At 38.6% G+C, this 12,889-nt stretch overlaps 1 protein-coding gene across 5 annotated transcripts in view; it reads right to left on the bottom strand.

Annotated features, from left to right (window-relative positions):
• Positions 1 to 12,486, bottom strand: part of LOC1279385 (lachesin) — a 61,643-nt gene extending 49,157 nt beyond the window's left edge. The window contains exons 1-2 of one of the 5 annotated variants that reach the window (XM_061657645.1): positions 12,327 to 12,486; positions 10,055 to 10,436 (exon numbers count right to left, since the gene is read on the bottom strand). In XM_061657645.1, coding sequence (XP_061513629.1) covers positions 10,055 to 10,160 — 106 coding nt within the window. In that variant the 5' untranslated portion in view covers positions 10,161 to 10,436; positions 12,327 to 12,486. Of the gene's footprint in view, positions 1 to 10,054; positions 10,524 to 12,326 lie in introns of all 5 variants that reach the window. The other 4 variants (XM_061657644.1, XM_061657643.1, XM_061657647.1 and 1 more) reach the window with 4 other exon arrangements.
• Positions 12,487 to 12,889: the final 403 nt, after the last annotated feature.

The raw sequence follows: 12,889 nt of genomic DNA, 5'->3' as shown, positions 1-12,889 counted from the left end.
AACAGTAGTAACGTTAATATAGAACATGCTCAGTATATGCTGAATCAAACAAACATGAATAAAATAACGATTTTTTTGCTTTATATTCAACTCGTTCAAAAATTGTTAAATGATGCATTAATAAAACCCAGCGCCTTAATGGGCCGGTCCTGTGGTACGGTCGTAAACTCGTCCCATAGGCACCGTGCCTCCCCCATACGTACGACTGACTATCTTGCTATGCGTAACCAATAAATCAGTGATAGTCAAGCCCATTGGCCTTGAGCGATAAAGTGCCAAAAATGAATCACCTACTAAAACTAGCTGATCAAATTCAAATCAAATCAAATCAAATTAAAAGAAATGCATCAACATATTATAATGTTTTGCGATACAAATATTAACAAACAATAAAAATGTTCATTCTTGAGATTGATTATGCACACTTTACAGTTCCTCATTACAAGAAAGAACATGAAATGGACTACAAATGTGATAGACCGAGCTGTTCTTACTTACCATAAATAGTGAAAAAGTACTATTATAAAATACTAGGACTTTACTATCAATAGTTACTGGATCTACTTGTTCATGAAGACGAGAGTTGGAGGACATATGTGGTGTGCAAGTGTATTGTAGATTTTGTGCCAAGGAATTTATCAAAATCAAATTTATCAAAGGAATAAAGACTTTGAATATTTGTTCTGATATTATTTGTTGGTAAATATTCTTACCAAAATAAATTTTGAATAGTTCAACAATAGTATAACTGTCTTTTTCCAGACACAAACTTATTAAATATCATTTAATTATTTAAAGATTTAAAGAAATATTAAAGAAAACACCGTAATCAATCGACCAATCTTTCAACCAAATGGATCGATAATAATGTCAAGAAAACAGTTTACTACAAATAGCTTCTACATCATTAGTATTATGAAGATATTTTACATGTTTTCAAATTGGTATTTGCCCTTATACTCTTACACTCTTACTGTCCTGGAACCAATTGTTGCACTTTTAAAGCAAAATATATGGCAAACAACCTCCCGCATAACGAGTTTTTAAAATAACGAGTGAGTCACTGGAACGTATTAAACTCGTTATGAGCGGTTCTCCTGTATTCAGTATCACACCTTAAGCTTATAATGGTATATTAACGGGGCTATAATGGTCTATGAATCACTAAGAAACACCCTAGAACTAAACATAAAAAATAAAGTTATTCAATGTCAGCTCTGAACATCAAATATAAAAAAGGCTATTGATCTGAACACGGTCTCGTAGTACAGTCGTCAACTCGTACGACTTAACAACATGCCCGTCATGGGTTCAATCCCCAAATGGACCGTGCCGCCATACGTAGGACTGACTATCCTGCTATGGGGGGAATTAAATTAGTCACTGAAAGCCAAGCCCACAAGTGGTACAGGCAGGCCTTGACCGACAACGGTTGGTTGAGCCAAAGAAGAAGAAGAAGATTGATCTGATGTTTTATTTTAATGTAAAAAGTTATTTTTAATAAAATATCATAAAAAGTGTCGATTAAATTTGTACACTCCAAGCTCACGAGATGGCACTTACCTCGAGACAGATATAAGAAAGATTAAAGTATACTCAAAATATTTCTGTTTTCTTCTTCTTTTTTCTATGGGGGACGATTCATAAGATGATTGAACCAGCGATGAGCATGTTTTTAAGATATGCCAGTTGACCACGGTACCGACCCTAATTCTACTTATATGATTTAATATATACTGTTAATGTATACTATTCTGTAAATTCAATCAAATAGGGACATTCAAAGATAATTCACAAATTTACACTTTTCAAACACAACTCTTGTGACAACTTAATCCAAAATAATTTGAATAACACAAATTAAGCTACAACAGTTTGATTCCGATGTGTTAGAATAAATGTACTAGAAATGTAGAATATCTTTCATTTCGGTAATAAATAAAGATGGGATTTTGCTGTTGTTTAGGATGCTTCCATTAAAGTTCGTGAATTGTCCTATGCAGATGCTAAGTCAATTTTTATAACGCAACGTGCAGCTGGCTTTCATTGGGCTGCATTTGTCTGAAGTTGGCAGAGCAAACGACCGGTTCGTGGCAGTGCTAAAAGGCATATATGCTAAGTTCATTCATTACTCTAAATGACTGGCTACACACAAAAGCAATACACTCGACGTCCTGCTAGCCGAGAACACAACAAATCCATCGTTGGCTATCAATTTATTGCTCCTCTATCATTGTCCAATCTGCAGTGACGTACTATTTCATTAAAATATCCCAACGCCCCAACGCAAGCACCAACGCGGGGTTTGAAAGGAACTCTATGCCGATCCAATGGCACAAAACGCTCAACGGCCGAAAAGTGTTGGAAAATCGTTGCTCTTTTGTTGACGCAGGATTCAAATTTCTTGCACCGCGTGGCCGGTTTCTAGCCGACTGCGGCTTGTCGTTCGATGTCATTTGAAATCAATTACCAAGTTCGTCCCTCGCCGACGTCAAACCATCCTCAAAAAAAGGCCCCTGCAGTGATGATGGCTGTGAAACACTCGACTGACATTGACACTTGTGCCTGTTGTCATGTCGCGGGAGGATGAGATTGAGCCACCCGGGCTCGGTTCACACATTGGACAAAGTTCATATTCGTTCATTAAGTTTGTCCTGGTTTTCCCGTCGGAGTCAATTTTGTCGCCCGATTTCCGCCCATAGCTGCTGCCACCAGTTGCTGTTGTAGCTTTTGATTCGCGACAGGGGAAAAAAAACAGGAAAATCACCGAGGGCGACTGGGGACTGTTTGTGCCAACGCAGCCCTACCGGCGAATGGTGGGCGGGAAAAACAATTTACGGACGCCAAATTAAAAGCCACTCCTGTGAATGGTTTTAATCATTTAATACTCCTGGCTGTAAAATTTAATATTTTATTAAAGAACGAATGCATCGCCCACAGTAGACGCGTTGTGGATGAAAATGCACATGACTGTTCGGTTGATATGTTGGTGTTTTTTAAACATTTTGTTGTCGTTATAGGATGTTACGTTTCACATGTGAGCTTATGTTCTATCGGTGGAAAGATAAATGGCATTGTTGGTGGATATAAGGTTTCCTGTGTCGGGAGCAGGATGATAATAATGCGTTTTATTTTTGAACCGTGCTTCAATTGAGAGTTTGTATGTGTGCGTATGTGTCTTTTGTACTTTTTTTTAAAACGAATTTCATTCACTAGCTGAAATAATCCCTCAATTTGCAGAAACTATGATAAAGGTAAAAAAAGAACAGTAACAACCGAATTACTTAAAGTTCGTAATGTAGATAAAATAGTATTGTTTAAGATAATATTTAATTGTCTAAAAATAAACGTTTCTAATTAATAAATAACATGTTTAGTGAGTATATAGATTAAATTAAATAATCAAAGAATTTTTAATTATAAATTTGATATGATTGATAATGACATAAAATATTACTAAAAAAAGAAATAAAAAATTTATCAACAAGTCAATATAAATAAATAAATAAAATATTAATAAATAAACAGTAAAATAAGAAAACGTATGAACTAATTCATTGTAAATTTAAAATGGACTTTCATGATTATGAGTTCTTTTTCTCAAGCAAGAGCAAACACATGCTATTAAAGCAGTTGCAGTATTAGTGAACAGCAAATATTCGAATCATAAGTAAAAGCCATAAGTTTAAAGTTGATTATAAGGTATCTTATTTAGTTGAGCCCTTTCTAAGTACATGCCAATTTCAACAATAGCCGGCTCACAATTATCCTGCTACAATTATCCTACATACCGTGTTACAAATTATTACAAACCCCCAACACATGAATAACATGGATTTGCTCTCATTCCACACAGACGTTGTGTGTACATCATGTAGAGTTATTTAAAAGCAGGGAAAGGAAGAGCAACTCTTCTTCACAGCGAACAAAAAGCATGGGAGGCTGAAGACATGCATTATGAATTTAATTCAACTCATTCAGGATCGTTTTTGGGAATTGTGAAAACTCATTAGAGATTTATGGGACGTGATAATAGATAATCAAAGTTATGAATAAAGCATATTAAAACAAGCTGAACCCATGAGCAAACAGCAAGCCCCAGTAGAAACTGCTGACAATTGCCATGAAGCGCGGAGGGAAGTTCAGATGGAAAACAGATGATCCAATTATGCTTATCTCGGGTGTTATATCATCATCCATTGTTTTGGGTGGTGTTACCAACAGAGATGTGTGATACCGTTTGCAAAAACCGTTTCCAGATTTCTCACTAGTCAATCAACAGCGAGTTCAGAACTCCAAGGCTATAAGTATGCGAAGAACGATGTAGCATGGGATATGCATGAAGCATTAATTATTTACGGGGCTTTGGGAAAAATCAGTCAATGATATAAGTACATTTACAGAAATTTGATTTATTTGGTTTGAAGGCGATACAAAAATCTTACTGTGGAACTTATTTTGTGATGCAATGAGAGTTACTTTTATCACAACATTTCTTTGCACAGTTTTACGTTTTACTAAATAAAAATATTTAAAGATAACAACAATTAATCGTCATTCATATCGATTGATCATGTAGACTTATTAGTTTCTACGTTGAGAACGGCAATGGTAGTTGTCGATGGAAGCCGAGCTATGCCAACACGAGAAATTTGTATTGTATTTTAAATGTATATAAATGTATGCAATAAATTTTACTGATATTTTTGAGTGACTACACATTACAGAACGCGCCAATCAATATTTATTTATTTATTTAATTACTAGTCTGGCCTACATAACTATTCTCGATTTTTCACTGAAATTGAACTGAAACTGAAATTAACATCATACAAAACATGGTGATAATGAATTACAAACAGGTAGCTATGACGAAAGTGAAAACGGTAAATAAATACATAAATACATAACTTAATGCTTCTGATCATCAATTGTGCCTCGAAGAATCATTTTAAGATTGTTTACACTAACGTTAAAATCGACAATATTGTATAAAGCGCTATATGCATTAACCATTAGAAGTAAAGGGTCTTTAAAGCCAAATTCCGTCGTCCTGAAATCAGTACTAAATAGAGCTTGTGGCCTGAAACTCCTGCTAGGGGCCTGAAAATGATTTTTTTAGAGAATGGACGGGGCGTCAATGACCTTATGTAAGAAAGTGCACTGAGCCGTAATTCACCTGTGTTCGAGGGTTTCCAGTTCAGAAAGTAAGCACCTGCTTCGGCAAATTCAGACTACCACAGGACGCGTGTGAATTTTCTTTGGATTGATTCTAGCCGTTCAATTCTGTATTTTTGAGTTGGTATCCATATTATTAAAACAAACTCTATATAGTAAATTAATTGCATTGTTTAGTATTAATTATGCGTTCTGAATTGGATAACAGTCTATACAATGACGATATTGATTAACTTTTCTCATTTAGCTGCTACTTTAATGATCCGTTTGACCCTCTTCTTATTGAATAAATTTTTAATATATGTTGGTATAAACATGAATGATGGGATCACTATTTATGTGTGGAGTACAAACATTTAATAGTTATTTACTATGTCACTTTCAGATTCCAAAATTCTTTAAATTTGTTTACAAAATTTTTGTTTTTATTTATAAACTGACTTTTGTCATTTTGTTTTATATTTCATGAAACTCGATTACAGACTTGTTATGGTTTTATCACATTGCACATAAAAATGATTGTTTAGAAAATGTTTTCATCCAATTGACCAAGATAGTGTTTGTTTAATGATCTTGTAATTGCATGGCACTACAATATCGTAGCGAAATGCAAACAAAATGGTTTACCAAATCCCATTACACCAGCTTGTAGGTGATTGTGGTTATTTGAAGATTGCAAGGAATTTTCTTCATTACCATACCACTCGAAGAGTATTGTTGAAAATCGAGAAGCAACCACGAGAGGATGATTAAGCTGGGGTGCGCCTCCAACCCGCAGTCTGCCATTTTGCCGTTCGATTACTGAATGTGACCACAAGAATGGGGTTGATTGAATCATCGTCTCTTGTCGCTCTACGCTAGTGCGTCGGGCGTAGCGTGCAAGGGCACTGAAAGCAAGCAAGCATATCCTAACGTTACGGCGAACGTTAACATCTGTCGAGCATAAGTAGTAAAATCAACTCTTAAAAGCAACACTGCACGGATGCAACGTATCATTTTACACCAGCAACCAAGCTAAACGGCTGCAAGTGGACGTTCTGCTAGCAATATAAAGTGCTTTAAGGGTACTCCGGTGCAGAACGATACTCAACGAACCAAAATTCATTCGAAAGAAAAACGATGCGCTGGCCACCGTAACCACGAGAGTGTGTGTGTTCGTGCCGTCTACAGATTTCGATGTTTCGTAACAGAAGCCAGCACCCGGCGGATCACCCCAAGAGCTTCCAAAAAAGCCACATGTTGGTGTGTCGTATTTATGTAAAACATGACCGCATAGCATCGTGATAATGCCACCGCACACCGTGGACTAAGTAAGGGTGCTGGCGCACAGCCGAAGTGTAGTACGTGTCCTGTTCAGCATGGGATTTTGGTCGAAGTTGGTGCTATCGTGGGGCAACACATCAGACTAGTATGTCTTTGCATCAAAGGACACAACGTGCAAGAACACGTCATCATCGATTGAGTGAACGCAACGTATGTTACCGAAGAGTGGTATGGATTTTGTTTGCGCCTGTTCTTTGTGCCAGTGCAGTGTGAGCATAATATCCAAGGACATATGCCTACGGTCAAGTGGATGTCTACCGGTGTCGCCTATGTAAGAAAAACCAATTGAAGATACTGTGGTTCTAAATCATCAATGCAAAACTCGTGATACAAACGTGACTTAGTATGGTGGGTTTTTTTTACATCGCAACACTGTTTTTGCCTCACTACAATTTATACAGGGAAAAGAAGCACAGCAGCGCCACATATCGTCGGCTGTGTCTGATGACTTTTCCATCGACATGACGATTTCAAGAATCGGTATCGTTAAGGTCAGCTGATGGGCAACCGAATGCTTTTGATTGACGAAGCGTGATAGGATTGAGTTTAGCAGTGTAAAAGGATAATTTCCAAAAAAAGGGTAACCTGGTTGTGGTGTACGGCTTATGTGGCATGCGTATCGTACCATACAAACGGCATCATGCGTAGCAAGTGGGGCGATGCGCTATATTGACCGTCACATCTGATTATTATCTTTTGTGACAAGTGGCCACGTAGCGATGCCCTTCATCGGGGTTGGTAGTGTTAGTAAATATGGGATTTTGCTACCATCGTTCGTGATGCCGATATACTGAACAAGCTAGAGCGATGGTAGCTACTGCGTAAGGAACAGCTGGTTATGATGGCATATAAGCGGTCATCGTTTTTAGAGGCATCTACTTTGAGTCTGGTGTAGTGGGGGTTTGCGGTCATCGTTTTTAGAGGCATCTACTTTGAGTCTGGTGTAGTGGGGGTTTGCGGTCATCGTTTTTAGAGGCATCTACTTTGAGTCTGGTGTAGTGGGGGTTTGCAATGAGTAAATTTTTGAAGGACATTAAAGGTATGACGGAAAGCAACGTGCATTAAACAAACATTGGGGCCCTTCACGATTCTAGTTAGGTTTTTTATATGGAGTTTGACAGTTGGAGGCTGAAATCATGTACACACTCCATACAAAACCACATACAAAACTACCTGCAATTTTCAGTCCAGATTATTTTAGCCTTAAGGCTAGAATTAGATTCGAGTGCCTTCTCGAAAAAATGGCAAAACAAGGTGGTGTTTACATTTATTCCAAGGTGCACTAAAGAGATCTGGTGATGGAATCCAGAATCAAAGTGTATGTAGTACAGGTTGTTTCATAGCATGTTTTTATAACCAAATTTGAATATCACTTTTTGACAGGATGGGTGAATTTTTTTGTTCAAACAAGCTTTCGGGAGGCAGAAACAAAAGCGATAAAAATCAGGCTTCTGAATTCATACACCTTGGGATAAGCCCACCTGTATATTATTCCCACTTGGATAGCTACTCGAAAACTGCTATACAATCAGTGTGATCAGAAATACCGATATTTGATATGCCTACTGACTCACATATGAGTCTCCAAAAACTACCGGTTTTTCATTTATTCTACCCAAAATCACAGATTTCTTTGTAATACTGACCAAAAAGTACGTACTTCATGAGATGCGATGATATCGGACGCGCCGGTTTGATTTGATTTTGATAGATAATGGAAGACGTGCGATTTGTTTCATACGATGGAATCAATTCAGGAGTCAATTATACAGGATTTGTAGAAACAATCTCTAATGTATGTTTTTTTTACCATTAAACTTACCAATTCATCCAAATAATCGAAATAGCTGCTGTCAGCTCATTCTATTTAGCACTGTCCTTCTATTTAGCACTGTGTCCAGAAACAAATGTGCATCTCAATCATTCGTTGGGTTAGAATCCCTAGTACAATTTTCAGATCGACACTTCAGAAAGGCCTCATGTGACTGCTATGAAACAAATCTAAAATCTCCTTGAAATAGATAAAGGATGTATTTTCTTGTGCTACTGAACTTTAGTTGGGCAGAAATTCCTCCCCCCCCCCCCCCAACAACCTACCGAACACTTTATGACCTCAACACTTCAAAACCTACCGAAAACTTCCGAAATAATCTTAAACGGTAAAAATTTGATGCGCCTACCGAAAACCGACAAAATAATCTGGCCACACTGGATAAAATGCAAACAGCAGCCAGGCTGAAATTTCAGCCAACGAACTTAAAACGGAAAGCGCCCCATTGTCTTGTCTTATTTGATGAATAACGATTTCCAAATAAACAATTGTATGTGCAATGTGATTTGCACTACAGAAAAATTTATGGTTTTAAAGGCTGTTTTTTGTGTATTTCGTTTATCAAGCGAGTTGGTTTTTCAAATACGCTGGATTATGTTACATATGTTAAAAGTTAAAGACGGTGATTCAGGATGATAGTCTCTTGATATAGGCGTGATAGAAGCGACTACTATTAGTGATCAAACGTTATTCGATGAACATAAATGATATAATATTGAAATGATAATTATCTCTTTTTTTAATTCAGCAATACTCCCTGTTAAATGAGAAAATGTATGAATCTTAAGGCCGGGCTACATTGATCGTACTCCGTGGCGTAATTTTTATATTCACTAGCGCATCTGGCGGCGGCTGGTGGAAGCTTTTTTTGGTCGTCGGGGGAAGGGTCGTGCCGGATCTCAAAATTAAGTAGTTTTTTCACCGTTTTTTGATGCGAAAACGGCTGAAATACTTGCACAACATATTTATGTATCAATAACAAAGCTTTTCCAGTCCAGTTAAAGTGAAAAACATGGAAAAATAACGTATTTTCTGGAGCATCCCCAAATTGTTTGGCAAAATGCTTCGGTCAGCCGCCGCCAGATGCGCTAGTGAAAATCAAAATTACGCTTGCGAGTACGATCAATGTAGCCCGGCCTTTACACTTCTTCAAGCGTATATTAGCGCTTATTCGCTAATATGCCGAAAAAAAAGACCTATCTTATGTTAGCTGATGGTTTCTATAGCCTACGGCAAATTTTGAACTTATATTTGTTTTCTATAAGCCCAACTGTTTACAAATCTTTACGCTTGATTAGTGATTTTAATGAGCATCGCGCTTAAACAGCCATTTCTCGGCATAATTATGTAGCAATTATTATGCAGGCGATAATTTCGGTGGCTTCACAAGCGAAGTTACAAATTAATGTAGATTACATTCGAAACGGTTCCCAAATGCGTCGGTATAATCGAGCCCGCACACATTGACTGTCGGGGTGTCTTCAAGTGACAGTAGTACAGTTTGTATGAATATCAAATGAGGTTCTCTTGTGGGGTTACGGATGCGGTGCTGGTAGACAGATTTCCAGTTTTTCCGGAACGTAGCGCCACCGTCTGCTCCCAGCAGAATAATTACAATTTTGATATCGTTACACGGGGTATGTGTCGGGGAAAAAGGCGTCTCGCCGCAGGGGAAACTTGTCGAATATTACAACACACTCGTGCGCCTTCCGGGTCACTTACCGTTAGTTGCAGGTGCCGTCCCTGTTTTGCTCGTAGTGTTAGAAGAGACCCCCGACGTTGCTAGAAGCATGAGGAAGAGGGCCTCGAATGTTTGTAGGCCGCTCATCAGCTGTTCAGTGGTAGTGCCCTTCTCATAGCACGATGCTATCGATCGCACCTCGAGCCGGTTGTACCGCTAGTGTCGCTAAACTTTGCACAGATTTCACGCACGGAGCTCTTTAAAATATTCGTTTGCTAAGGTTTGTTAAATTTGCCGACTACGGTCACCTCACTTTGTAGGGCAGGAATTTAAACTGGCCCTCAAAACATGCTGAAACACTTTAACTGAGCCACTGAACGAGCACTTCCCAACGCAATTAGTATTAAACAGCTTAGGTGAAAACTGACAGGTACAAGGTGTTACAAGAACGGCATTAGCATCTTTCGTTCATCAACGATAGAGACGATGGAAGTGAAGTATGAAATGAAGCTAATTTTGGTAAAATGAATGTTCATTAGCATGGCTTAATACTCTGTCAATTTGTCATTATAGAGGCAACGTTATAGAGAGTGTTTGGAAAACATGGGATGTTGGTTTAAATTTTAATGTTTCTGATATAATAATTTGAATTTTGAGATGAGTTTTCATACTGAATTTCTTATTACATCTACAAACTTTGAATTTTTCAAATCTTCTTAAAAACATTGAAAATCTTATCTCTTCAAGTTAGGTTTGTGTTTGATCTGTGAGATAATTTAGAATGTAAATAGGATTCAAATGCATTCCTGTTTTTTTAAAACACAACATCAATTTACAATTCGTTAAATTGTATAACTTAATTGACCAAGGACACATAATATTGTTGTTGGTTTATGTTTCAACGCGATATATCAGTAATTTAGGTTTAAGAGGAACATGCTCCAAAGCAACGATAATAAACACTCAAAGCAATTCAATGTTGGTCTATTCTTTTTTTAAAATTTTTCTAAAAAACACTTTCATTTCATAACTAATACCAAACAGTAGTTCTCAAAGCACAATAAAAAAAGGAACGAAAACATTTTGTGATCACGATGCCAATTTCATCTAACAAACGCTCCTCCAAATCCACTAGCCGTCCACAATGATGTACATTAGTTTGGTATAATTTATTTCAATTTACTGCCACATGTCGTCTGATGCAACAATAAAAATAAAGAATTAATTGCTACGCTTAATTGTTTGCTTCTCGTCTGCCACTGTTCACCGTGCCGCCAGTGTAGCTGTCAACATGGCCACAAACCACGGCCAAACCGAAACGGCGCAATTAGGTTTTACAACAAATTTTACACACATTTCTCCACCTTGTACGCACACTCATTTCCGGGAGCGCATTTCCGTTCGCGCACTGTTCCCGTATCGGCTCGTATACGTGGATTAATTAGTTCAGATGCAATTGCCCCAACCCGGTGGCTAACGTTGACGTGCGACCGGTAACCGTTGCGGGCTGACGCTGTGGTCTGCGTTGCTAACGTGCCTGCCACATTGTATCGTTTGCTGTTTTGGTTCCGATCGGTAGCAATGACGGTTTTGGGGTTTTTTTTTGCAAGGGAAATACACACTCCCTTCAGAATGCGAACGAAAATTGCTGTACATTTTAAGTTTCGTATGTTTTAATTCACACAGACACACGTTCTCATATATACACACACCCTCATTTACACTTGAGCACACACACGCGCACACTGATAGAACTGGTAAATATTTTACCAACACCCGTTCATTAGCCTAAATTTAGATCCATCGTTGCGGGAAACCCGCGTTGGCTGTTGTGTTAAATATTTACTTAAAAACTTAATTAATTACTACCGATACCGTAGCCGCAAAAGCGATCGATTATGATGGAATGGTTTCCGGTTTCTAAATGACGGTAGATGCAAAAGATATGTGTTTCAGCTAATCGGATGGCCTTGTTGCCGCACTATAAACTTCAGGCTTTGCACGAATCACTTAGTTCAAGGCAAAGTGAACACAACGGTAACAACTACGGGGTATGATGTTTTTGTAACGTAATGCGATACCCTCGAATAAACTAAGGTGCGTTCTGCACGATGAGTTCATTAGGATAATTAGAAAGAACTTTTTATAGATTTTGTTTCTCCCATCCACTAGCTTAGATAAAACTAGAGTAACAGAGAAGCACTTCCGATGCTTTCAAATCAGCTACGTTGTTGCGGTTTTTCGCGGCGCTTGGTAAATCATCTGATTGCGTGGCTTCGATTTGAGGTGCGTCTGACGCCACAAGCAACGAACCCTAGGTGCGGTTATGACGAGGCAACTTCTGCTCTTTCCAAGCGGAACTTCCGGACAGCGCAACGTTTTACGAAGTGTTGCCGTTTGAATCTTGCTGAGTACTGAACACGCCAAACCAAGTCACCAGCCGCTTTGCGTTAGTTGCTCCATCTGGTAGCGTGCCACCAGCTGAATGCACTGCATCCTTGCAGTGAGCGAGAACGAAAGGGTGGAGGTTGCAGACGTACCTTTGGTCGCATTTCCCGTCGAACGCGTTTGCAGCGGGGGGAAATTTATGTCGTGGAGGAAAATTTCCCCATGCTCCGGCGAGAGGAAAATCCGGCTCGGCTCGTTTTTGCAATGCTGCTGGAAGGGATGATTTCAGTGTAGTGGGGGTTGTTAGCACGACCATTGCCGAACCATACGGGATTTCCCCTCTGCTTGGATCGGACGATGTTCGGTGGAGTTCGTTGACATTCGGAATTCAGCTGACGGTACTGATGCCGTCCACTGATGATGATAGAAATGATCACGAACGGCACTGATGATGATTTCACCGAAAATGATAAGGATTCTCTTCTGAT

The sequence above is a fragment of the Anopheles gambiae genome, chromosome 3 (genome assembly GCF_943734735.2).
Source record: "Anopheles gambiae chromosome 3, idAnoGambNW_F1_1, whole genome shotgun sequence".
In the NCBI taxonomy this organism is placed as follows: domain Eukaryota; kingdom Metazoa; phylum Arthropoda; class Insecta; order Diptera; family Culicidae; genus Anopheles; species Anopheles gambiae.
Note: the sequence above shows the minus strand (reverse complement) of the source record. Positions and strands in the feature narration are given on the sequence as shown.